This window comes from Wolffia australiana, chromosome 6 (genome assembly GCF_029677425.1).
Source record: "Wolffia australiana isolate 7733 chromosome 6, ASM2967742v1".
NCBI lineage: Eukaryota > Viridiplantae > Streptophyta > Magnoliopsida > Alismatales > Araceae > Wolffia > Wolffia australiana.
Genome location: NC_135840.1, coordinates 2296744 through 2324049, shown reverse-complemented (window position 1 = coordinate 2324049; position 27306 = coordinate 2296744). Strand labels below are relative to the sequence as shown.

The 27306-nt window shown below is 40.2% G+C and overlaps 2 protein-coding genes across 4 annotated transcripts; one reads left to right on the top strand and one right to left on the bottom strand.

Annotated features, from left to right (window-relative positions):
* Window positions 1-21949, top strand: LOC144704070 (Thioredoxin superfamily protein). 2 transcript variants are annotated; one of them, XR_013581730.1, is made up of 7 exons: window positions 1-221; window positions 1110-1654; window positions 12247-12300; window positions 13506-13621; window positions 17804-19695; window positions 20574-20882; window positions 21732-21949. XR_013581730.1 is itself a non-coding variant. In XM_078576298.1 (4 exons), the coding sequence occupies exons 2-4, from the start codon at window positions 1175-1177 to the stop codon at window positions 13617-13619; spliced, it is 648 nt and encodes a 215-aa protein (XP_078432424.1). In that variant the 5' UTR covers window positions 1-221; window positions 1110-1174; the 3' UTR covers window positions 13620-13862. The 2 variants fall into 2 exon arrangements, 1 of the variants encoding a protein (XP_078432424.1); XM_078576298.1 differs by lacking the exons at window positions 17804-19695; window positions 20574-20882; window positions 21732-21949 and having other exon boundaries at window positions 13506-13862.
* Window positions 17999-27306, bottom strand: ABA1 (zeaxanthin epoxidase (ZEP) (ABA1)). 2 transcript variants are annotated; one of them, XM_078576294.1, is made up of 17 exons: window positions 26681-27306; window positions 25367-25529; window positions 24489-24563; window positions 24304-24404; window positions 23405-23520; window positions 22395-22606; window positions 22149-22240; window positions 21552-21666; window positions 21345-21448; window positions 20980-21025; window positions 20800-20864; window positions 20618-20698; window positions 20001-20043; window positions 19545-19633; window positions 19372-19459; window positions 19022-19070; window positions 17999-18337 (listed from the first exon to the last, which is right to left on the bottom strand). In XM_078576294.1, exons 1-17 carry the CDS (start codon window positions 27157-27159, stop codon window positions 18246-18248), a joined length of 2010 nt encoding a protein of 669 aa, XP_078432420.1. In that variant the 5' UTR covers window positions 27160-27306; the 3' UTR covers window positions 17999-18245. The 2 variants fall into 2 exon arrangements, with proteins under 2 accessions (XP_078432420.1, XP_078432421.1); XM_078576295.1 differs by lacking the exon at window positions 17999-18337 and adding an exon at window positions 18545-18801 and having other exon boundaries at window positions 26681-27305.

Sequence of the window (27306 nt, the reverse complement as noted above, 5' to 3'; positions counted from 1 at the left end):
AATATTTTATATTTCAAAGTCATGAGTTATTCCCCGACTTCTGAGGAAGCAATTCCGCTTTTTGCAGGCTCGGGATCTCCGATCTGAGATCGTTTCTTGCCCGATCTGCTGAATCTGAGCTCGTCTCGGAGAATTTTCGGAGTTTATCGTCATTCTGATTGTTGAATTGCTGATTTTGATCAAGAGGAACGGAAGCCAGAAGAATTGTCTGTCATTGCTCGGTTTGTTTCCCGCTTTCGCTTCTGTTTGCTCGTTTTTTATCTCGGTTGTGCCTTCAGTCATTGAATGAATGAGCGAGATCTCGTGGCTGTAGAGGATGCGATTTTCACTATTGTGAAATGATTCAAACAGACCGCTTGCCAGATGTATTGTTGTTTTTCGAGAGATGATTTGTTGCGAGTTCAAGTCTGGGGGGGGCGGGACGTGGTCTCAACTTGATTTCTATCCTTCAAGCGGACAGTGGAAAGTTGTTTGCGGGAGTACTCTGCTTTACAAGCTTTGGATATATTCCTCCACACTGTCAAGATTGATGAAAAATTAATTAAGCCTTTCGAGTTGGTATACTTTGGCGAATGGATCTTAGCGTTTCTGAACATAAATTATCCGCCACGATTAAGTGCTGTCGAAGCTAGGTGTAGAATCTTCGGACTTAGATTTTTCTTAAATGCTAACTCATTTTAAGGTGGCTTGGTTTGATAAACTATATTCATCTATCCCAACAGGATAAAAAGGTGAACATATGGTTGAATTAGAGCGAATTTCCAATGCCCTTGACAATTCGTTGTAAAAGAACTTTCTTTTACTGCAATGTCGAATTGGCAAACCTTCCTAGTTTGTTATTTAGGATTTCTTTTCGTCATTTATTTTCTCTTATTGTCAAAGAACCACGATGTGACGTTAATGGTTCTTTGGCCTCGAGGTCTGAACATTTTTCTTTGAATTTTTTTGTACTCTTGTCTGCCGTGCAGTTGGTTAAATATTGTCGTTGTAATTTTCACAATTCATGATAGTTATTTGATAAACCATTCCAGATATTTATTTATTTAATCTTTCAAACGTTTACTTTCAAATTGATTATCAATAACCATTGCATCGGCTTTTTGGTTCAGGTATTAGTCAAAGACCTCAATCAGTTGCACGGCTGTGGAACTGGTCCTCATTATTTTTCTTTTTAATGCCGAACTTCAGTTTGCTACCATGCAGGCCTTTTGATTCTGGGGCTGTTCAAAGTAGTATTTTTCATGTCAGGCCGTTAAGTGTGTTTTCGATGTTACATCATAGAACTTCGAGAACTTCCCAGCTTCATGTGATAAAGTCCAACCTCCCTTATGTCTCAAGAAACTTCAATCTGGAGAGGCCAAGAGGACACACAGTCCAGTCCGTGAATGACAATATCGTTTCCAGTGTTGATGAAGAAGAGTATTCCATGATTGACGAGGATGATGAAATCTGTCCCGTAGATTGTGTCAGTGAATTCAAGACAGATGAGGAGTTTTGTACGATTCTAGAGAAGGCTAAGAAATCTGATTCTCTTGTACTTGTAGACTTTTACCGGAATTCTTGCGGAAGCTGCAAGTACATTGAGACTGGCTTCATTAAACTGTGCAAAGGATCTGGGGATCAAGAAGGTCAAATCATTTTTCTGAAGCACAATGTGAGATTTCATCACCCATTATCATTTTTCCTTTGTTGAGACTTTTATGATTCACTTTTACATTGTTGTGAGGTTTTTTTTTCTCGGTTATCTTGGTTGTGTATAATCTGCCCACGTTACTCCTGCACTCCTCAGTTTCATTCTGTCTTTTTTTTAACTAGTCTGAGTGCTTTTTTTGAATTCAAGGGTTCTTTATAATCTTTAAACATTAAACAATCAAATGGAGTTTCTGTTCAAAATACGTTCATTCGTTTTATGGATTAGTTCTATTATAATAAATCATCGTTTCCCAATTGGCGGATGTTGAAGACAGGCGTCCAGCCCTGTGTTCATTTATTTTGTGTTCTCCGTTTATCCAAAGTAGCTGGTATTGGGCCATTAGTAAACAGGCTGAACCAGGGCACTCCTACTGAAGTCACTTATGTCTTATTTCCTTTAGTGGCCTCTTTATGAACTATGATTAATGGGCCTTTATATGTTACTGGTATTTAATTCAGTAGTCTTGAGGAATAGAGTGTAGTTTTTTTCCTAACCTTCGAGGTCACAGTCGGAGGATTCAAGACTCCTGTTTGTGACTTCGGTCTGCCCATCAGTCTCAGGGTGATAAGGAGAGCTGAGACGTAATGTTGTTCCCTGGAGTTTGTGTAATTCCTTCCAGAATCCACTAGTAAACATGCTACCTCTATCCGAGACAATCGATCTTGGGACCCCATGTGGACGAACAATCTCCTTGGTAAACACAATGGCTATGCCATATGCTGAGAAAGGGTGTTTAATGGGGATAAAATGGGCGTACTTACTCAATCGGTCCACCACAACCAGTATGGAATCAAATCCTTGAGAAGTAGGTAAACCTTCAATAAAGTCGAGGGATATATCTTCCCATATTTTCTCTGGAATTGGCAACGGCTGTAGTAGTCCTGGGGGACTCAAAGTGGATTTATGTGCGTGGAAAATTTGGCAAGAGGAGACGTAAGCTTTAATTTTGGTCTTCATACCTTTCCAGTAGAATTGTTGAGATATGCTTTTATAAGTTTTCTAAAATCCACCATGACCTCCTACCTTACCATCATGCAATTCATATAGCACCTTGTTTACCAGAGGAGAAGTTCTAGGAATTACCAACTTGTTTTTGTACCATAAATTACCTTGATGTAGCGAGTATTCTGGGTATTTGCCCTCACTCTTCAAAAGAGAATTTTTTATTTCAGCAAGATAAGGATCTTGGGAAATTTCTGCTTCTAACTGCCCTTTGTCCTGCCAGTGTGTTATGGTGATGTTCTGTATAGACAAGTTTTCCATAGAGCGAGATAAAGCATCAGCTACTGTATTACTTCTACTGCCTTGTATTTGATTTCAAAGTTATACCCCAATAGTTTTGATATTCACTTGTGATAGTGCAGTGGAATGCCCTGCTGATCACTTAAGAATTTCAGAGAAGCTTGATCGGTTAAAATAAAAAAATTGTTGAATGAAAGATAGTGTTTCCACTTATTGACTGCCCACACCACTGCCATTAATTCTCTTTCGTATGTGGATTTTGCTAGAGCTCTGGTGGATAATGATTTGCTGAAATAAGCTATTGGATGAGCATCTTGTATTAAAACAGCTCCTACTCCAAAACCAGAAGCATCAGTTTCAACAGTAAACGGTTTAGAGAAGTCTGGAAGACTGAATATAGGTGTTGACGCCAGGGCCTCCTTCAATAATGAAAATGCTTGGTTCGCTTCTTTAGTCCACTGAAAGGCGTTCTTTGAGTAGCCTTGTCAATGGAAGTGCTATGTCTGAATAGTGTCGTACAAATCTTCTGTAGTAGTTTGTCAGCCCCAAAAATCCCCTTAGCTGTTTAAGATTTGTGGGAATCGGCCAATTCTGAACTGATTCAACTTTTCTAGCATCAGTAGAAACTCCCTCAGCTGATACCCAGTGGCCCAAAAATTCTATCTTATCTCGGTGAAAATCACATTTTTTTGGGTTGACATGTAGCTTATTAGTCTGCTGCAATGCTAACACCATATTGAGGTGAGACTCATGTTCGTCCAAGGGCTTGCTGTATATTAGAATGTCATCAAAAAATACTAGTACAAACTTCCTGATATACTGTTGAAAAATCGAATTCATCAATCCCTGAAATGTGGCCGGTGCTGTAGAAAGACCAAAGGGCATGACTAAAAATTCATAATGGCCTTGTTGAGTCTTGAAGGCTGTCTTGTTAATATCATCTTCAAACATACGGATCTGATAATATCCGGATTTCAAGTCAAGCTTTGTGAATATAGTGCATCAATGTAGTTCTTCCAATAATTCCTCCACTATAGGAATAGGGTACCTATTGGGAATGGTGATTTTATTCAAAGCCCTGTACTCGATGCAAATCCTCCACCCCCCATCCTTCTTTTTAATCAAAAGGGCTGGGCTAGAAAAAGGACTTGTCGAATGTTTGATAATTTTGGCGTCAAGTATCTCCTGAATGAGCATTTCAATTTCGTTTTTGTGCAGATAGGAGTATCTATAGGGCCTTTATGAACTGGTTTTGACCCCGGAATCAGGTGTATTCGATGGTCCAATTCACGTTTAGGTGGTAACTTCATTTTCAACTCAAATATGGCCAGATATAAAGATTCATAATTTGAAATCAAAGGAGAAAGTTGCAGAGTGAATACCAGTGCTTGGTTCGGTGTGCATAACTCACGGAATCTTCTGAATTGTCGCTTACTCCGGAGTATCTCTTGAGGATGCAGGTTGGAGGTGTCTCCATATGGCCAATATTCTGGGTCTGACTGTAAGGTATATATCCTCTTCTTCCATAATAACTTGAGTGTTAGCAAGCGATAGTTGGAATAGAACCAATCTAGAGTCTTGAGCCAATGCACTCCTAGGACCACATCAAATCTGCCCAGAGAGAGTGGAAAAAAATCTTGGACAATGTCCATCCCTTGCAAGTAAAGATTCACATTTAGACATATTCCTTGCGATGATCTCAGATACCCATCTCCCAAGAGGACGTCAAATCAAGGCCCGGATATGATAGGTATTTCTAAGGAGCTTAGTATAGCGAGATTAATGAAATTATGAATGGCTCCCCCATCTATCAACACCACTACATTTGATCCCTTAATGGATCCCCAAAGCTTGAGAGCTCCTGTGGCTGAGTGTCTCTGGGCTTGTCTCAGGTTAACCCTTGCCAAGAATAATGCTCCTTCGATGATGGACTCCTCATCGGTTTGCATGAGGTCTTCTTCTTCCATTAGATCAGTAACCCCAAAATTTTCATCTCCTTCTCTAACCAAAATCAAATTTAGGTTTTTCCTACACCGGTGACCCGGAGTACTTGTCATCGCAATAGTAACAAAGCCCTTTATCCTTCCTGTCAATAATGCTGAAGATCGTCCAAGTACAGACAGTGGAGAAAGAAGATAAGGAAGAAGAAAATATTATTTCACACAAAAAGATTACATAAAACAGTTTACATCCAGTACTTAGAGCATTCTGCTTGGGCAGTCGCCCAACGGCTAGTTAACGGCTAGTTTTTACTAGCCGTTAGCTTTTGTGGTGGGCCCCACTATCGCCTGATATTTTGTTCTAGTGGGCCTGATAGAGTTATTCTTGAATTTGGGCCATTTTCTTTGGGCTTGGACTAATATGGCGCATATTTTTCAACACTCCCCCTCAAGTGCAGGAATGTATACTCATCATTCCAAGCTTGGATCTCAAATATTTGGTTCTCTTGATTGGTCGCCCTTTAGTGAAAATATCTGCACAGTGTTCTTTGGAGCTCACATACTCTGTCTTCAGGTCTCCTTGTTCCAAGTGTTCCTGTATATAAAATCTGTCTATGTTTACATGCTTCATTCGGTCATGATCCACTGGATCATGAGCTAGACTGATGGCTGATTTGTTGTCACAGCGGATAATAATTGGCCGTAGAAAAGTAATCTTCAAGTCTTCTAATAAGTTCTTGATCCACATTGCCTCATCAATTCCCTTTGACATGGCCCGAAATTCAGCTTCAGTGCTGGATTTTGATACTACACTCTGCTTCTTGCTCCTCCATGTAACTAAGTTTCCTCCGAGCATTGTGCAATATCCCATGGTCGACCTGTAATCAAGTCGAGAACCAGCAAAGTCAGAGTCAGTGTATAGGATAAGATCAATCTTACCTGTTCTTCGGTGTGCAATGCCCAGTCCTGGTGTTCCCTTTAGGTACCTGAGAATTCTGTTAGCAGCTTGAAAATTGGAAGTTCTAGGTGAGTGCATAAATTGACTCAGTACATTCACCGCATAGCTTATATCTGGGCGAGTGTGTGCTAAGTACAAAAGTTTTCCTATCAGACTTTGGTATGAGGTAATTTCTACTTAAGGCTCATGTTCACTTAAAGTTAGCCTATGATTTACCTCGATTGGTGTCTCAGATATATGACAGTTCACCTGTTTTGTTTCATTTAGAAGATCTAATATGTATTTTTGTTGTGTCATCAAGATGCCCTCGCTTGATCTCGCAAACTCTATACCTAAAAAATACTTAAAGGGTCCTAAGTGTTTAACCCTAAAATTCTTATTCAAGTGTTCTTCTAGTCTCGTAATTTCTTCTAAATTGTTCCCAGTGATTATTATGTCATCTACATATACTATTAAAATAGTCAGTAGATCCGTTGTATAATGTTTAAGAAACATAGTGTGTTCTCCATTACATTGGTTATATCCTAACATCTTCATGGCTTGGGTAAATTTCCCAAACCATGCGCGAGGTGATTGTTTCAAACCATATAGAGCCTTGTGTAGTCTACATACTTTTCCTTTGTTCTGTTGATTCTCATATCCCGGAGGAATATCCATGTAGATCTCCTCCTTCAAGTCTCCATGTAAAAAGGCATTTTTAATGTCATATTGGTTTAATGGCCAGTCTAGATTGACTGCCAAAGCATGAGAATTCTAATGGTGTTCATCTTGGCAACTGGGGCAAATGTTTCCTGGTAGTCAATTCCATATGTCTGAGTATACCCTCTCGCTACGATTTGTGCTTTGTACCTGTCTAAACTTCCATCCGAGTTGCAATTTATAGTGTAAACCCATCTACACCCCACAGGTTTCTTATCTTTAGGACGATCAACAATATCCCAGGTATTATTTTGTACTAGTGCTCTCATCTCTTCATCCATTGCTCCTTTCCAACTAATGTTGTTCATTGCTTCTTGCCTGGACTTAGGAATAGTAATGTCTTGGATTTTAGATAGAAATACCTGGTATTTGGGTGATACCTTCTCATAATTTAGACAGTTAGCCATGGGGTATTTCACACATTTTCGAGTACCCTTTCTCAGAGCAATTGGCCAATGACCTCTTTCAGTTATAGGGTCAGTATCGTTTGCTCCTTCATAGATTACTCCCCCTTCAGTGGGTACCTCTAACCCTTCATTGTATGAGTCTCCCCCTTCACCCGAATCCAGGGTCGTTTGATCCTTTTTCTTTCTTTGATAGTATTTTGGGTATGGCGTAAGTTGGGATGATGTGGACGTTTGTTCAGCTACATCCTCTGCTCTAGGTTGAAGTAAGCTGAGTTCCTGACCAGTTCTCTGGGAATTATCCCTGGGACTTGTTATGACTTCATTGTTGAAAATACCTGATACCTATTTGGCGATTGCACTGGTTCAGAAGTAGATTCATGTTGTAATTGAGGTCTTTCAGCTTCACTATTAAGGATGGTAGTAGGATCTAGGTGTGACTCAGTGCCTCTTGGTTTGTAATAAAACAATTTTTCATCAAAGACCACATCCTTGGTGACTATGTACTTACGACTAATAGGATGATAGAATTTATATCCTTTCTTTGTAATAGAATAGCCCACAAACACGCATTTCAACCCCTTTGTAGACATTTAAAACTTATTTTGTTTATGTGTGTGATTATACACATAACCAACACAACCAAATATTTTTGGGGGCAAACCAGTCTTTAATCTCACATTTGGGTAATATGCCTCAAGCAAGTCAAGTGAACTTTTGAATGCAAGGTTGCGTGAAGGAAGTCGATTGATAAGATGTGCAGATGTCAGAACAGCAAAACCAAATAGCTTTGTAGGAACATTCCCTTGGATTAAGAGTGTTCTTCCTTTATCCACAATATCTCCTATTTTTCTTTCAGCTACACCATTCTGTTGTGGAGTGTATGGACATGATGTTTCATGTCTTATCCCTTCAGACAGAAAGAATTCATTGAGCTCAGTATTAAGAAAATACTTCCGATGTTTGACATATTGTTGGACATATTGTTGGACTCACCAATATGTTTGATGTGCAAACTTCCGATGCCAATTACTTGTAGTAATGTGCCATCAGCTGTTTGTACATACTTACCTGGGTGAACCTCTCCATATGTAATAAAGAAATCTTTTCTAGATGACATATGGTATGTTGCACCTGAATCTAGAATCCGTGCACTTGATGGATCTTTAGTAAGTAAAGTGATAGTATTGTGTATATCTTTCTTACCAGAATTGGCTAGTGAGGTGGATCCAATGACTGCTCTAGAGTTAATAAATGATTTTATACTTTGCAGCTCTTGCATCATCTTCTGGAAGTCTTGAACTGACGGAAGATTACCAAAAAATTTTTGATTTTCTCCAGCTTCTCCTGGTTGCATCATCATATGTGCTCGGGCAATATGAGGTGGTTTGCCATGAAGCTTCCAGCATTTGTCCTTGATGTGCCCCTTCTTCTTAAAGTAGTTGCACACAAGGTCTTCTCTGTTTGATTTTTCTGAATCGCCCTTTGGTTGATTCTGAGTTTTTGCTACATGGGCTGTGCTTTCAATGGCTCCTCTAGCTGAGTTGAGTCTTCTTTCTTCCTGCATAACTTTGGACACAGCTTCATCAAACGTGGGCTCATCCTCTCTATTGTAGAGTTGGCTTCTGACTGTCTCAAATTCTGGTCGAAGTCCTTGCAAAAACTGGCATAATCGATTTGTTGCCTCATGTGCCCTTGCTACTAGATCAGTAGAGGGTGGCCTACAATGATCTAATTCATTGTGGATATCCCTGAGCTTGTTTGAGTAAGTCAGAACATTCATATCTCCTTGTTTGAGTGTATAAGCTTGTATGATAAGGTCGATAATTTTGGCCTTATCATTCTTTTTGGAATGACTTCGATGAAAAGCTTCCCACAGTGTTTTTGCAGTTCCATATGATGAATATTGTACTAATTGGTCTGCAGCAATTGAATCCAACATCCACCCAAACACATATTCTTCTTCGACTACCCATTTTGGATAATTCGGATGAGTGTCAGGTGGACAAACCTCAGTAAGGTGACATACCGACTTCCTGGGCTTTAAAGCAGCTTGGATTGTCCTCTCCCACAACAGTAGATTTCTGCCATTGAAGATGTTGCATTTTGCCATAACTGGGAGTGTTGTAATCCATCTATCGGTAAGGATCATCTAATTCCCCGATGATGGTATTACTTCTTCAGATGAAATCTTGGTCATGGTTTCTGCCATGACCTATGTAGCTGATCAATAAAGAATACTGACCTTACAATGAAATCGGTCCTCCTGTTGGATGACTCTGATGCAGAAATTCTCCAGATGTCACTTGGTTGGCTCTGATACCATGTCAATAATGCTGAAAATCGCCCAAGTACAGACAGTGGAGAAAGAAGACAGTGGAGGAAGAAGAAAATATTATTTCACACAAAAAGATTACATTAAACAGTTTACATCCAGTATTTCTAGCGTTCTGCCTGGGCAGTCGCCCAACAGCTAGTAAACGGCTAGCTTTTACTAGCCGTTAGCTTTTGTTGTGGGCCCCACTATCGCCTGATATTTTGTTCCAGTGGGCCTGATAGAGTTATTCTTGGATTTGGGCCATTTTCTTTGGGCTTGGACTAATATGGCGCATATTTTTCAACACTTCCTCTGTTGATATTCTGAGTCAGTGATCCTCAAATTCCGTCGACGTCCAGATCTGTCATTCTGAGCTGATCTTTGACTGGACTGACCTTGATACATAGGTGGCCCCGTGTTGTGACTAACTGTCTTGGATGGATTAGAAGAATAGGTGAGTGTTCTTGGAACAGGTGTTATATTATGCCTTGGAACTGCAGCTGCATCTTGATTTAATTCTGCATAAGGGGCTACATATTGCCAGGCTCTGTACAGAGTTCCCAAATCGGCTTCGGCTCGCAGTGAGAGATCCATAATTTCTCTTAATCCATACGGCCTGTAACGTAGTACCTCTGTCCGGATTTCAGGGAATAATCCACGGAGATAAGCACTCTCCTTTATCTCTGGGGCTACCAAAGGCGATTAATTATATTTTCTTCGAATTCAGTCCTATATGCACTGACCGAAGATCTCTGCTGAACTTCAAATAATTGACGATGTAAGACATGGACAGCTAGAGCATTCCTTAGTTTGAAGTGATTCGTAAAATCAAGCCAAGTCGACATACCGAAACTCTCCTCTGTGTGAATGAACCAGGTACGGGCAACATCATCCATGTGTAGAGCCAATAAATGTAATTTGTCGTGGTCAGCCATTGGATGCAAACGAAAGAATCTTTCAACAGTCTTTAACCAGGCTTCTGGTTGGTAACCACTGAATACAGGTAGGTCACCTCTTTTAAACCTGCAATCAAAATCGGTTCTCCTCTCCGGTAGTTGATGATGAATTTCCTCATAAGAATTAGAATTTCCAGTAACAGGCGCCTTGTTCTTCAGCTGTGTGCTCATAGAAGCCATATCTTGCATTATGTGCTCCAAGACGTTTGTTACACGACTCTGATTGGCCTCAACTCGAGCTGCGAGCGCTTCCAGTTTCTCTTCCAGATCGGCCATGAATCCCTGGAATTTCTTGGCTCAAATACAATATAACAGAATTCCGGATGAGATGAATAATACTTGGGAAATCAAGAAATAAATAAAACTGCTTGAAATTTAGCTTGCTGATTTCTCAATGCCCTCACAGAAGTTTAGTCAGTCATGAAATCCTTGCAACGTTAGATCACAGAATCGCAGCTCTGATACCAAAATTGTTAGGACTCTGTTAGTCCTAACCAATCTCGAGAGGATCGTCCGCGCTTCTTCAAATGAAAAACAAGATTCAAGAGTTGAAACTCAAATAACTGGAAATACCAAGAGTCTTGATAGAATGATAGAGAACGATCTTGATGGAACGGATCTGAGATGAGAAATGAAGAAGGGGTAAGATAAGCCAGGGAAGGTTGAGTTCTCAGATGGATCTCCGAGCGACGGCGAGTTCTGGACGGCCGGATCGGCGGTCGGTGATGGAGGATCTCCACGAACTTTCTTGGAGTAGTTGATCGCGTACCCCCGACGGATGCTCCTCTTCCTTATTTATCCCCCTCCCGCTTGTTGGTTTCCCGCCTTTATTCAAACGCTCACACGTGTGGGTCACTCCGCACGTGTGCGACTAGGTGCTTTCCTCTTCTTAGACATATATGTACGCAATGGTTGCTTATCAGAGTCATACGCCCGCACGACCCCGCGCACAACCGCAGCGCTGCCGGCCAGCCTGCACGTCACGCACACGCGCGTGGCGCTTGGCGCCCACGCGTGTGTGCTCCCGGCGGCCCGCACACCTAGCAGGCACGGGCCTCCCCTGGCCCGCCACTTTTGAGTGCCGACAGGCATGCACACCATAAGGGCGTTGGCTTAAAAGAACAGGGTCGGGCATTATCACCCGCAATGCGTGTTGTAGCTTCGCACTTAAGGATTCAGTCTCCAAATCGTGAGTCCAACACATGGGCATGTCCCCAGAGTTAGCACGCAGGCCTCTATGCAGGAATGCCGCACACTTTGGGGCCTTACACTGGTCAGAGGGCATACTCACTGAACTGGACCAGAGTCATGTAACCGGACCAGTTATATCTGCCATAGTTGTAGAAACTCACTGGGTTGACATCTCAGTCATTCATATCGAAGGCAAGTCAGGCAGTGTGTATCCTCAGGCGCCAGATCAGGGTCATACAATGGCGATGCTAGTGGTTGCCAATGCTTGATGTCCAACCAGTAGAAAGCATTCGGGGGACTGTTGTGGACTGTTATAAACTAAGGTCTCTTTGCAGCAGTCAGCTGGTTGTATCTCCATTAAGAATTCAATGGGATCGTGTCCTTGTAATGGCAGTTCTGCGGCAGGTCAGAGCATAATTATGTCTCCGTCTTGGTGAAGGTCAATGACTAGAAAGTAGCAAGAGAGAATCCCCCAGGAGAATGGTACGGATAGAAGACTTAGGTCAGATACCAAGGGCAGCCTGAATCTGCTCTGATACCAAGTCAAAAAACAGAGGGCCCTGGCCAACAGTTTCCACTGGTCGTCTGGACCTGTCGAGAGATTAGGGTACGTAAAAAAAATACTTAGATGATTCATTTGGTTGGAGGAACCCCATTTATGCACGGATCTTAGTGTGCTAGGTATTCTGGACCCTCTAAGACCTCAAAAGGGAAAGACAGATATGGGCGTTATATACCGGGCCATGACTGACATTAAAATATATCAGTAATGTGATGATGAACCACTACTGTAGGACTCACAATAAGTATTAATACTCACCATGTGCTTGAATTTTTTTTTCTCAGGTAATGGATGAATATGACGAGCAGACTGAGGTAGCTGAGAGGTTGCGAATAAGGGTATGCATCAGATATTTTAATTCTGTTTAGTGACAAGGTTTTTTGTTGGAAAAATTCATTCATGTTTGTTGGGTTGAAACAATTTCTTTCTTTCATGTTGGTACTTATGATTCTAATCTGCATATCATTGCAAGAGTTTCCTAGAACTACACCTTGCTACCTTCACAGCATATTCATTGTGGTAATGTGGTAACTGTCTCCGGTATGATTGTGCTACCAACGTGAGGGGGGAGAGCATCCCAAAAACCTTGATTAGAACCAAACCCCAGCTAGAGTTTGGGGACGGGATGAGATGCACAAGTGGACCGTCGGTATCTCGGATCATGTCCCATCCTGCATCCCTTCCCATGGTCCAGGATAGAAGAGGGGACAGGACTCAATTTATGGGACGCTTCCAGTCCCCATGAGAATAGTGTAATATTCATTACATGTTTGTGGTCTCATCTGTCTAGAAATGAATTTAGGAAAATGCTATATTTTTATCATATATTTTAAAGGCTCATCTGGGATGCAATCCCGCTTCCTGTCGGCCTTCATGGGACTGGGATAATACACTTGGGGTATTCTGCCTATTCCTTTCTCATGGCTATGCATTTGAAGTTGTCGGGGCATCAAATTTTGAAGATTGAAGATGTAGGTCTTCTTTTATGGTATATGAGTCAGTAAGGCAACAGATAATTATAGGTGTTGAGTTTACATTTTTTGTTTCCTTTTTGTACTATTTTCTCGTTTGACCACAACCTTAGAGGTCGTCTGGTGTCCTAATTTGGGCAAGGGAAATATTTGCTGTTGGCTTTTTGAACCATATAGAACTTTTTTTCTGGCCAATTGAAGAAGAAATAACTCCTTGGTTTCTTCACTCCCTTATAATTCATGAATTTTGGTGTCCCTCATATGCGATGGGCAGATAAGTTTTAGAAAAGAAAATCCATTTAGTTATGCAAAATTTGTTAATCTAAAGAAAAGCTGGTCATCGCTTGTGTGTGAGTTGGAAGGACAGGAGCGTCTTTCCATCCTATCAAATAATCAACCAACACAACCGTTTGTAGTCAACTTTTTATTCTGATGGAATATGTCGCCATTGCATAAGAAATAAACTGCAGTAGTGGGCCAAATTTATTTTTCAAAACACTAACAGATTTTCTTTTCTGGCCATCTTTATGATACTTAACAATTGAGGGGTCTAATGAGTACCAATTTTGCAGTCCGTTCCGCTCTTCCAGTTTTACAAAGACGGGGTTCTTCTGGAGGCATTCCCCACCAGAGATAAGGATAGAGTTCTGGCTACTATCCGTAAATACTCCTCAGTTAATCTGTAAAGGTGGACACGCTTTCAGTCTCTGTCTGCGACGTGCAACTTGGAATGCCTGTCCGGCTCTTCATCTCTATGTCTGGCAGTGCCTATTCTAATTTAATAAAGTCACGAGTCATCCCCAGTGTCTTTTTTAATAATCATGTTGATCCAACAGATATGATTATTCATTTAACTGGAAAACAGACCCATCTTACACGTGCAGTTGCGCACTTTAAATTCATTATTCTTATTTGGGTCATTTCCATTATTGAAGTCTTCACATGCCATCATAGCTTTTCCCCGGGCTTGAAATTTGTAGAAATCATGAATGAGTCATTTCTATTTGTGAAATCTTTACGATCTCATTATAGCTTTTCCCCGTGCATAAAATTTGTAGAAATCATGAATTTGAGTCATTTCTATTCTTTAAGTCGTTATGTCTCATTATAGCTTTTCCCCTGCTTAAAATGTGTCGAAGAAATCATGAATACTAGATTCACATGGTATCTGATAAGTTCTATGCAATGAAATACAAGAGGAAACACAAACACAGAGCAGATCGGTGCCCTGTTGACTAACGCCGTTGACCAAGAAGTTACTAAATAAAGTCCCGAGGGTATTTCCCTATAAATAAGACGGAGGTCCAGGTATGAAGCAGGGATTTTTCTTGAAAGTAACTCGGCAGTTACGTCGGGAGGCCGAAGCTCAAAGACACCCCCCAAGAGAGGCACCAAACCCAATCAGACAAGAAATACCTCTGAAGGAAAACAGAAAGAGACTTACTCGACTCTCCCCTGAGGAATTTTTACAAAGGCGAGAAAGGGGTCTATGCTACAATTGCAATGAGAGGTACACTCCAGGTCATAGATGTCAAAAGAAATTGAGTATATATATGCTTCAAGAAGATGTTGAAGAAGAAGAGCAACCGATAACGGAGGAAGACCTCATGCAGCTGGATGAAGCACCTCTGATAAGAGGAGAATTTATGTCAATTCAAGGGTCAAAGGTGGTCACCGGGCCCAGACCCGCTCCTTTCAGACTCTGGGGCCGACTCTACAACCAACGAGTGACTATTCTTATTGATGGTGGGGCCACTTTCAACTTCATTAAACCAAAAGTGATCCAACAGTTGAAGATACAGGTTACACCATATCATAAATTTAGCATTACCTTGGGTGACGGATTTCGTCGACAAACGGAGGGAGTATGTTTGAATCTCCCAATAGAAATGCAAGGGCTGACATTCACTCAAAACTTCATTCCATTTCCCTTGGGGAGTTGTGATATTATTCTTGGCGTACCCTGGTTGAAAACTCTGGGGTGGTTTCACTGTAACTATCACCATCTTATGATCAAATTTTATCTGGATGGGCAGGTCCATACTATTATTTCCGACCCAGAGCTGTATGCGTTGAGATTTACAAAGTTTGCCATTGATCAAGCTCATCAAGAGTGGGAAAAGTCAATGACCTACATTAACGATGCCAAAGATCAGCCTGCATACTCAACTTATGAGGTACTTGCTCTCTCTCTAGATCATGGTCTGCCTTGGTTAAGAGAATGTTACCCATATGTTTTTGAGCAACCGACTGAATTACCCCCATTCCGTGATTGTGATCATCGAATACATCTGGTTCCCGGGGCTAGTCCAGTTAATAAAAAACCTTATAGATACTCACACACCCACAAAAATGTATTGGAAGAGTTGGTACAAGAACTTCTGGAATCAAAAATTATTCAACACTCCAATAGCTGCTTTGCAAGCCCAGCATTATTAGTCAAGAAAAAGGATGGCGGCTTTAGATTATGTATTGATTACAGAGCTTTAAACCAGTTAACAGTACCCAACAGATTTCCAATCCCCATGGTAGATGAACTGCTGGAAGAGTTGCAGGGGATGACGGTCTTTTCAAAAATCGATCTAAAATCCGGATATTATCAAGTGAGAATGCATCCTAGTGATATTCACAAGACGGCATTTAAAACGCATCATGGCCACTTCGAGTTCCAAGTTATGCCATTCGGATTGTCCAATGCTCCGGCAACATTTCAAGCACTTATGAATTCTATTTTCTACCGACATCTTAGGAAGTTTGTATTGGTGTTCTTTGATGATATCCTAATATACAGCAAGGATTTCCAACAACATGAGCAACACCTTAAGGTTGTATTTGACTTACTGACGAGTAATAAGCTTCATATCAACCCGAAGAAGTGCAAGTTTGGGTGTAAATTCATCGATTTCCTGGGTCATATTATATCAGCTGAAGGAGTGTCCACAGATCCCTCAAAAATAGAGGCAATAACACAATGGAAGACACCTATCACTATCAAGGAATTGAGGGGATTTCTTGGACTGACTGGTTACTATCGAAGATTTGTGTCAAATTATGGGGCCATCGCCCAACCTCTGACCACCCTTCTGAAAAAGAATTCCTTCCATTGGACAGAAAAAGCTGATGCTTCCTTTGAAAGTCTGAAACTAGTCCTGTCCAGGACTGCGGTATTGAGGTTACCAAATTTCTCATTGCCTTTTATCATTGAGACAGACGCCTCAGATATAGCCGTGGGAGCTGTTTTATTGCAAGAAGGCCACCCAATAGCCTATTTCAGCAAGGCCTTTCCCAACCCCACACAGTATAAATCCGCATACGAGAGAGAGCTCATGGCAGTAGTTTGGGCCGTCAACAAATGGAAGCACTATCTTATGTTCAACAAATTCATTATACACACAGATCAGTTTAGCCTACGCTACTTAACAGAGCAAAAAGAAGTGCCTACTCAATACCACCGATGGGTGTCAAAATTATTGGGATACAACTTCGATATTCATTACAAGGCAGGGAAGAATAATGTGGTAACTGATGCATTGTCTCGCTCTCAACCAGAGATCTCAGGAGAGTGCCTCTCACTTTCGATGACGCATTGGCTGGACAAGATAAAACTCATGCAAGAAGTCAAAGATGATCCGAAGCTGGGAGAAATTTATAAAAGAATTGAAAGTGGCAGCGAACAAAATTCCAATTACACTATTTACCAGGGGTTACTACTTTACAAGGGAAGAATCATCTTACCGACCAACTCTTCTTTAATTGCTGCGATCCTAAAGGAATTCCATGATTCGAAGGTGGGAGGACATGGGGGTTTTCATAGGACCCTCAAAAGAATAACTCAACAAGTCTCCTGGCCCGGTATGAGAAGGACTATCAAGACATATGTGAATCAATGCCCAACATGTCAACAGCAAAAATCCTCCACATTATCACCAGCAGGACTGTTACAACCTCTACCAATCCCCAATCAAATCTGGGAGGATATCACCATGGATTTCATTGAGGGTTTACCCAAATCGGAAGGGTTTGACTCCATTTTGGTGGTGGTTGACCGCTTAAGTAAATACAGTCATTACATCGCAGTCAAGCACCCATACTCGGCTTCCACTATTGCTGAAATATTCGCTAAGGAGATTGTCAGACTGCACGGGATACCAAACTCCATCGTATCAGATAGAGGCAGCCTGTTTACCAGTCACTTCTGGAAGGAATTACATCGACTGCAAGGCACCTAAGAGTGTTAGAATTCAGCTCATCATACCACCCAGAGACAGACGGTCAGTCTGAAGTCACCAACCGAGGGTTAGAATGTTATTTAAGATGCTTCACTTCAGAGAAACCTAAGAATTGGAAGAATTGGCTACACTGGGCTGAATATAACTATAATACTTCCTATCACACGTCGATCAAGACTACTCCCTTCAAGGCAGTATATGGGCGTGATCCACCTTCACTGGTTCGCTATGGGTCAACTTCCTCCCCTTTCGATTCTATTGACCAGCTGCTGGTAGAAAGGGATATTATGCTCACAACCTTGAAACTGCACTTATCAAAGGCGCAATCAAGAATGAAAATTCAAGCTGATAAACATAGACGAGATGAGGAATTTGTGGAAGGTGATTGGGTCTACTTAAAGATACGACCATACAGAATGAAATCACTAGCAAAAAGGGTGTGCGAGAAGTTGAGTCCAAGGTTTTTTGGGCCTTACCAAATTACTAAAAAGATAGGATCAGTCGCCTACAAATTAGATCTGCCCCTTACTTCCTCACTGCATCCTGTCTTTCATGCATCTTTATTAAAACGAGCACTAGGGTCTCCCCACCAGTATGCTCAACATTTACCCCCTTATCTGACTGATGAATATGAATGGCAGGTATATCCAGAGAAAATACTTAAGGTTCGGCAAACTCCCTACGGAATAGAGGTCTTAGTCAAGTGGACCAAACTCCCCATCAACGAAGCCACGTGGGAGTTGTTACATCGGTTTCGCAAATCATTTCCAGAATTCCAGCTTGAGGACAAGCTGGATCTACAAGGGGAAGGTATTGATAAGTTCTATGCAATGAAATACAAGAGGAAACACAAACACAGAGCAGATCGGTGCCCTGTTGACTAACGCCGTTGACCAAGAAGTTACTAAATAAAGTCCTGAGGGTATTTCCCTATAAATAAGACGGAGGTCCAGGTATGAAGCAGGGATTTTTCTTGAAAGTAACTCGGCAGTTACGTCGGGAGGCCGAAGCAGCTGGAGAGAGTTCGACAGCTGATCGGAGGGAGGAGCACGACTCGTCGGGCCGCCCAAGAACTAGGAATCACTAGAAGTCGGAAGATTCGAGAGGCATCGTCAAGATCTGGGCCGATCGCGGAGAAGCAGCCTCGGGGTGAGAGTATCCCGATCCGCGAAGATCTGATCGGAAGAGATCTAGAAGTTGTAATTTCGAATTTGGAAGACATTAGGGAAGAAATAATGAATTTCGAACATTGATACTTCTACTTGTATCAGTATCTTGCGCTAAACTTTGAGGTTCTCAGCTGTTCTTTTAGAACAGAAAGGTCTCCTCTCTCTCATCATGCAACATGAAAAGGGAGAATCAATACTTTTTTTGGAGAAATGGGAGAAATCAATATTTATTAAGCTATAAAATAGAGCGATGTTGCGTGCGCAGTTACATAGCTTTAGATTTATGACTCTCATTTGAGACATTCATATCATTGAAGATTGTCTCATCATAGCTTTTTCCCCTACGTAAAAATTTTCATAGAAATCAGTTCGTAGTTGAATTAGAAGTCAAAAGCGCGGAGAGGGAACTCGCGGGGAGCGAGATAAGAAGACGTCCTAGTCATAACTTGCTCCACTTCTAGAGTTTCCTTCTGCATGGAAGGCCAAAGAATACTTAGAACCAGCTACTATACAGTTTTACACGAGCTAGTCCGCGGGGGAACAGTATGAAGATCCAAAACTTGAGGTTTGACTCCAGGATTACTTATGCTAATTGGATTCAATGATTCTTTCAATTCCTGTACAGATAAACAGTATAACTGTAGAGTATTGGGTTTTATCAGACAGCCACAACAGCTTGCCCCCACTCACTCTTTGTCCTCTCTGGATGAGTCTTCATCACCTTTACTCGATATGCCACCTGTGATTGCAGTAGAAAGCAGGGTGAGGTAGAAACAAAAATTAGATTCTCGAAGTGCTATTTTACAGAATACTTTTGTAAGAACAGGAGCTGCATCGATCAAGATCTTACAGGACGAATTTTAATGCACGCCTTTATAATATCATTCTTTTTTTAAGTAAAAACTACAGAGTCATGGATAAGTAAGATAATATGCTTCCAGTCAAACTGATAATTTGTTTTCTTATATAATTGTGTGATCAAATGTTTTAGAACTTTTTATTTAGATAGTTAGGTTGATATAAAAGGAGAGGGAGGTTACCTTCTTGTCCGAGCCGAATTCAACCATATAAGAGGGGTGAAGTCTAACAGGGAAATTTTTGGGAGCCCGAGAACGCCTTCCTTCATTACTGTACATACAGATCCAACCATGATCATTCATTTTGGGACTTGGAATGGAAAAAAACGCATACTTGAATCTAGTTTCTATCTTACTCTATGATCCATGTGCCATGTTGACTGTTCAAATCCGTCAAGAAAAATGCGTTGTCCTTGCAGTGAATTTTTGCGTGGGCCTCCGCTATCTGGAAGGGAAAAGCCAGTAAACTATGAGTCAACGATGCTCACAGCACCCTTATAAATATTGGTAAATTTCTGACCTCTCTCTACATTTGTAAATTTCTCATAGTGCCCCTCAGTAAATAAAGTTCTTAAGCTAATTCATGATAAAGAAAGGTTTCCTACATGAACTTGCGAAGAGTTTAATATATTATTTGGTTTTCAATTTGACTGTATACCTTAGTCAAAAACATTGGCCCGACTTATTGAACCTAGAAAATCTTCTCAAGAACATATGCTGGTACAGTAATGGGTTCTTAGAAACGTAAATATAGATTTCACCATCGTTTGAAGAATTTCAGAATTCTGAGGTAATGTTGAAATAGTACATACCTGCGGTGACGTTATGGCTACGGACGCTCCAGTCCTTGAGATCCTGTAATATCCCACAAAGGACTAACAGTCAAAAGAAGTTTATAATTAAGGGTTCGACCTCTCTTTCTCACTCCCCAGAGCTATCACAGTTCTCTCTGAGAGGCTAAAGACTTGCCTCTCAAAAAGCTTAGACTTGATGCTCTCTCCAGAAATTAAGCGGTTTGTTTTTTATGCATATTTTCCTTTATATAATTACTGCTACGACTGAGATGCACTAAAAAAACTTAGACTTGGGAGTCACTCTAGAGATTAAGATGTTAGTTTCTCTATTAATGTTGAGGCTGATATGTACCTAAAATCTTAGACTTGCGGGTCTCTCAAAAGATTAGGCGGTTGATTTCTCTATTTATATATTTTCAAGCATATAATTAATTATATGGCTGCTATATACTCAAAAGCCTTAGACATGGGTCTCTCCCTAGAGATTAAGCAGTTTATTTATCTCTTTCTTATTATGTATATAATGCTATGTCTGATACTTTATAGGTTAACATTTCTTATTATTGCTATGACTGATGTGTACTCCTACAGGAGCACAATGGAGGCGGATTAAACTGCTGGTCATCAGATCATACCCGATGGTGGAGGGTCTACTTGAATCCTTGCTTAAATGGATAGGCTGTGATGCATCCGAAGCCACCGGAACGAGGTACCACCTACATAAAAATAAGAAATATATTTTTAAATGCTAGAAAATACGAAGCTTATATGCAGGTAAAGAATTTGGATTCTTAAATTATGATGGGTTGGATCATACTCTCCGGAAATAGCCCGCTCAAGAGCATCGTCATCTTCAAACCACCTCTTCAGTTGGCTGTCCGCCTGCAGACAGAAAACCAGGTCGGTCATAATTATGTTTACTTAATGTCTTTGGGACGTTGATGCATTGATTTGTGGAAAAATAAATTGGTATGAAATGAAACTCAGGAGAACCTACTTTATCTGATAAACGACAGGATAATGATCTTCCCTCAAGTTTTGAGCTGCAAGGCAATGAAATTTTTGTTAGATTTCATTCCAGTGCCAAAAATTGAGTCGATAAATATTTCAATTCTGAAAGAAGAATACAAAATCATCTGAGTGAGCACGTTTTGTTCGAGTAATACTGAAATGTAGTTTCATTCAAAAAAAAAATACTGAAATGCAGATTCAAGTTCAAAGATCACCAATCTCTGACTTTCAGAAAATTTATGTTTTTCCAAACCAAAAGTAAAAAAAAGCGCCATTTCTGTTACAATCTTAATAAGATGAGTAAAACGGACAGGAGGCTAAAAGTAGAATAAACTAACTCAGAAAGAGTACCTGTTTCCTCCAAGGACCCAGTTCAACATTAAGGGCATAAAAATCTTAATAAAAAATCTTCCTCCAACTCTTCCCGGGTGTGGAATCCGCAGCTTGGTTAAAAACTGCATTCAGGGTAAATAAGAGGATAAAAAAAAATTTTGAAGAAAAAATAAGAAGATCAATTACCCTAGAAACAAGAACTCAATTTGAATAAAGAGCCTTTACCGATAACGGGCCGAGACCAACACCCAAGTAGGGCCTGTAAGTGGAAGCCATGACTGCAGCCATCCTGGCCATTCCATAAATGACAGCAACGCGAAGCCGTCTCTCTTTTTCGTATCTGGAAAATTTCCTCAAAAATGGTCAGGTTTCAGTTTTACTAAATTTATTTTTATGATTTCACAGGCCGAGTTATGTTCATGTTGGGAGAAGGCATATCATCAATTATTCAGAAATGGCCTCTCACAGATCAAAGGGCGAGATTCAGAAAACAGTCAAGTCCTGAGACAATTGGTCATCATTTTTCATGTTTTTTATTTATTTTTCTCCGTAATTTTCCCTCAATATCATTTCACTATGTTCAAAGATCAACTCCAACAGAAAATGGGTTTTCTTGATATCAAGGCCATTTACTGCATTAGTTTTTAACCTTTCATATCCATTAGGATGGATCAAAATTTACCAGACATTCTTAGAACAGCAAGATTTCCCCAGTATCTCAAAACTAACTTTTTTTACGGCCATGTAGAAAGACTATTATTTCGTAAAAGTGCTTTTTGATAAAAAAGGCTTATAAAAATATTTTTGGCGCAAAAAGCTTACCTTTTTAAGGAAGAAGAAACATCAACGGGAGCACCAGATTTTGCGCTCTCCTCGCACGCTCTTTCAAGCTCTAGAGCGAGTTGATAAGCATCCTAACGCAACACAATAAGAGTTTTAGGAGGTTTTCTAACGTGACCTTTTCATGTAGGTTAATCCAAAAAAGTCAAATATGTCGTTGACTGCCATAGAAGTCAACTTCATAATTTCGGAGGAAAAGTCCAAGCTAAATAACCATATCGTACATACCTCGATGGCCATGCAACCGCCTTGACCCATGTTTGGTTGCATAGCATGAACAGAATCCCCTAACAAGGTCACCCGCCCTTTTCCCCAATTTAAAATGGGGATTTTATCGTAAATATCACGACGAAGAATCGCGTCTTCGTCGGTTGCGTTCAGCAGATCGACCACATTATCACACCAATCTCCAAATATTTTCAACAACCTCTCCTTTTTCCCTGCCAAATATGCCATAAGCATGTTTTGTTATGACTGCCGTATCATAGACACACTTTTTGCAGGATGATGGGTTTTTTAGATCAAACGAATACATATACTTAGTTTCTACGAGGGAAGAGGATTTTAGTAAAAAAAAGAAAATCTGAACATGACCGCTGCTGATTGCGTCATGTACTTGCATGATGACTGTCTTATTAGCAAGGCAAATTTCTTGTTATAGCTAGATGTTTTGAAATAAAATTTTTCTCAGAAAAAAAAATATTTTTCTGGAAAAAAATTATCTTCTTAAAACCGGATGTCTTGTAGAATTATCTTTTAAAAACGAAGAGAATAAGAAAAATTAAGATTGACTTTCAATAATGTTTATGAGAACAATCTAAAAACACTTCTTTTATAACTCGACCTTTTTTCAAAAATCTATTTCGAAAATGTGCTTATTCTCAAAGAAAGAAAGACCAAGGTTGGTTCTATCTAGAGTCGATGCCATAACTGCTAGATCTGTAAATTACTGAAAAATATAGCTTGAAGAAAGGCGAATATGATTTTTTCAGTTTAGACATATTAGATTTTACTCTGTAGGGAATGAAAAAGCAGATATTCCTGAAAATTCTTGAACTCCTCGCCGGACAATGTCGTACAAGCCACTGCGATTATTGCCTCTTTTTGGTTTGTGGAGACCCTTTTGGTCTAGTGTGTATTCATTGATCATATCTTCTATCATATCCGGAGGATCACCGATAAACGCAATAAAATTAGTTTTTTTTTTCTTTTTTTACTTAAGTGAGAGGAAAACTTACCGTTGGGGGCATCAGTGCCACCAGGGGCCTCCGCATGGAATGCATACCACTGCATTTTCCCGCTACCGACATCGGATGAGACAAAATACTGCTTGTGGCCAAGAAATACTCGGTACCTTCGCAAAGAAAAAAACCCTTATTAGAGAAAAACATGGAAAATAATCTAGAGATATTTTCCATAGAAACTAGGGTGAATTTGGTCTTTAATTAGAAAAAAAATGGAAGATAGGGCACAGAAATGATGGCAGTCATCAGTTTGGGTGATGTCAAGAAATGATAGCATATTACAGCATCAATGATAAGGCCCTCATACTATGGAGAGAGAAATGGTGGTTATTTTCAATCATAGTTCTGGTTTAACTTGATCCCATGTCGTATCTGGGGTGCCTGTATAACATGCTAGAGAGAGAGATAGCTTTTGACTCACACACCACAATATGGGTATGTTGGAGATACAGTTCGTGCAATCGATTATATCATATGGTTGCTGAAGAGGTATAAATCTGGGTAATAAGTAGAGGAAAACTAGAGAGAGAGAGAGAAATATAGGAGGTATGCATGCTAGAGAGAGAGGTACTAAGGTACAGAATTCATGACATGGGTTTCGTGTATTCAGCTATAGAGAGGGGAACTTTGAGTACACCATGAAGAGAGATGGTACTTTCTGGCATAGTTATATTTCAAAATGATGTCATGTCATGTATCTGAGGTGCATAAATTCGATACTAGAGAGAGAGAGAGAGATAACTTTTGAGAGGAAGAAGCATGTAACATATTTTAATAGTAAAAAAATATATTTATATCAAAAAATATGCCAGAAAAAAGGAAAGTTCTACACCCCCAATTATTATTTTATAGCTAATTTATTGGAAATAGAGAAGAAATCGATAAGTTCTTACCCAACATTTTCAATATCTGCAGGAACAAAATCGGCAATGCCACTGTAGCAGGTATATCCAGAATATGAAGCCTCGGTGGGCCCAAGCAAGATCTTCCGGACCTTTAATTTTCAAAAAATGAAAGGTAAGTTATGGGGCTTAAAACCTTACTAGATTAAAATATTTACGGGTAATTATTTTATTACTTGGGATCTTATTCCGTCTGCTCCAACCAGAATATCTCCTTCAAATGTCTGCCCATTCTCCAGTTTCACAGTGACCTGAAAAAAAAAAGAATTTAATGTATTAATTTTGCTCTCCTTTTAACCTCATACGAAACAACTTAAAATTAAAGTTATTTTTTTCCGAGAGGCTAAAGTCTGATTTGGAAAACATAAAGTAGAGATGTGAACATAATTGGAACAATATTTCCTAGTGGGAATCTAAAAAAATTAAAATTTAAGGAATCCAGGCTCTAATTACTGAGAAGCCAGAGAAACAACTAAGAGATGCGAAACTTTCAGCTTTATGAAACATGATATAGAAAAACAGAATCTGTAAAAAGTTGTATAAAAAACCGTCAAGTAGGGTTAAAAGTTGCAAAGAAAATGAGTAATTACTTAAAAGTGTATAAATACATAAAATTGGAATTATGTTCTGTATAAAATATATAAATGCGATTTGAAAAGATTGGTCACCCTTCTCGAGTGATCTTGCCTTGTTTCAAAAAAAAAGAAATGAGATAAAGCTGAAAGACAACTCGTAAAAAAGTTACAGAAAGTTTTGAAAAGTTGGGTAGAAAGTTTCATAAAAAATGAGTAATTACTTGAAGTGCCAAAATATAAAAAAATTGAAGTGCAATCGTAGAAAAATTTTGACGTGTGATGTGAAAAGATAAATCACCATTTCGGGTGATCTTCCCTGATTTTTCCACAAAAATAAATGTGGTTCAAAAATGTAAAAATATAGAAAAATATACGAAATATAATTGTAAATATATAAAATATAAAAATATAAAATGAAACAAGGAAATTTAAAAAATTAAAATGGAAAAAGTGAAAAATGTGAAAATGAAATAAAAAACCTTAGATCCGTCGTCGACGAAGTCGACGACATTGCTCTGATTCAAGATGGATTCAGCACCAACGGCACGAGCCAGTATCTCTTGAAGGGTCATCCGGCTAATGACCCTTGTGACTGGCAAACCCCTCTCTGCTGCTGGAGTGAACGTGTCAAACTTAATATACCTGAACACAACCCAAACCATTTAATTAGCATAAAAGAATTCTTCAAAAGAATAATTAGTATGAAAATCTTTTCAAGAAAATAATTAGTATAAAAACTCTTGAAAAAAAAAATATTATGAAATTAAGTGGCGTGCAGAATTAGTCAGTGCACAAAGCTCATTTTGCAAAATATTTAATCGGCAAAAAATAGAACAAGAAAACCCACCCATCAGTAAAATGACTTCATGGCTCTCTCGAGTTTCTTCTCAGGGCTGTAAAAGCTGCTCATTCTTTTTTTAGGTAAATTGTGAAAATAAAAGGGGGAAAACTACCCCATCAGCAAAATGAGTTGAAAAATCATTCGGTTCTCTTTCTTAGGTCTAAAACATGTTTGCCTTTTCTTAAGCTAAATGGAATAAAATTTAGAAAAATAAAATTCACCCATCATCTGTTTGATCGAAGGAAAAGAAACGAACTTCCCCCGTCAACAAAATTTGTTCAAAGCTCACTAGAATATCTAGCTAAAGATGTAAACATTGTTACTTTTATCTTTTTAATCGACAAACAAGTAGAAAAAAAATCCACCTATCAACGAAGTGGAAGTGCAATCAAAGCTCACTCGAGTTGAACTCAGTTTCTTCTTAATTCCTCTCTAAAGCCACAGAATTAAGCTAAAAATGAATTCAACCAGAGCTCAATCGAGTTTATTCCAAGAGATGTACAAATCCTTCCACAATTCTACTCTAAAGCCACAGAATTGAGCTAAAATTGAATTCAACCAGAGCTCACTCGAGTTTTTTCCTAGAGATGTACAAATTCCTTCCATAATTCCTCTCTAAAGCCACAGAATTGAGCTAAAAATGAATTCAACCAAAGCTCGCTCGAGTTTATTCCTAGACAGTAGAGCTCTAAAGACCTACAACTCAAATTCTTCTCCAAAACAACAGATTTTATCTAAAAAGGAATTCAACCAAAGCTCGCTCCACTTTTCAGCGCACCCCATAATTCTCCTCTAAAACCACGGAATTGAGCCAAAACTAAACCCAACCGAAGCTTGATCCACTCGAGTTTCATCCTACACAGTACACCTCCAAAAACCTCCGGCGCAAACTCTTCTCCAAATTCAAAAAACAACAGAATCGAGCCAGAAACGAGCGAGATTAGAGCAGTACCAAGAACCAGAGATGCCATCGACAAGCCCATTGATCCTATCCCCGGTGATGCAGCCGACCCTCATAATCTCCTCCGCCACGCTCAAATCCACCGCCTCCAGCGCCGCCAGCGCGTTGCTCTGGATCTGGATCGGCCCCCTGTACTGCCCTTCTCCTCTGATAGCGCTCAAATCCCTCTCAAACACCATCACTTCAAACCCTTTTCTCTGCACCGCCAGCGCAAGCACCAGCCCCCCAATCCCCCCTCCCGCCACCAAAACTCTCAGTTTCTTCGTCTTCTCCCCCACCATCGCCGCCCCCCTCACCTCCTCCGTCGCCACCGGCGCCGCCATCGCCACAATCCTCCTCCTCCGAGCCCACCCCTTCTTCTGAGTCGAAATCGGGTCGGAGAAGAAGGTCAGAGGCGAAATGGGGAGATGGGTCTTGGCGATTGCCGCCGGGGTCGTCGAGGAGAGGACTGCCCAGCTCTGCAACGCCATGGCTGGAGCGATTGGAGCTCTCCCCGGCGCCGGCGTTGAGGGAATTGCTCGCCGGGGAGGACGACTGGGTAATAGTGGAGTGGGGGGAGAAGGGTGGGTTGGATCTGGAAAATGCTCAGCCAGAAATCCACAGATTCTTCGAACCCA

Excerpts from the sequence above, each read along its gene's own strand:
- LOC144704070 (XM_078576298.1), top strand. The coding sequence starts at position 1,175 with ATGCCGAACTTCAGTTTGCTACCATGCAGGCCTTTTGATTCTGGGGCT. Across the intron at positions 1,655-12,246 it reads TCATTTTTCTGAAGCACAAT|GTAATGGATGAATATGACGA; the intron begins GTGAGATTTCAT and ends TTTTTTTCTCAG. Across the intron at positions 12,301-13,505 it reads CTGAGAGGTTGCGAATAAGG|TCCGTTCCGCTCTTCCAGTT; the intron begins GTATGCATCAGA and ends CCAATTTTGCAG.
- ABA1 (XM_078576294.1), bottom strand. The coding sequence starts at position 27,159 with ATGGCGTTGCAGAGCTGGGCAGTCCTCTCCTCGACGACCCCGGCGGCA. Across the intron at positions 24,564-25,366 it reads TCGTCGACGACGGATCTAAG|GTCACTGTGAAACTGGAGAA; the intron begins GTTTTTTATTTC and ends TTTTTTTTTCAG. Across the intron at positions 22,241-22,394 it reads GCGGTTGCATGGCCATCGAG|GATGCTTATCAACTCGCTCT; the intron begins GTATGTACGATA and ends GTGTTGCGTTAG.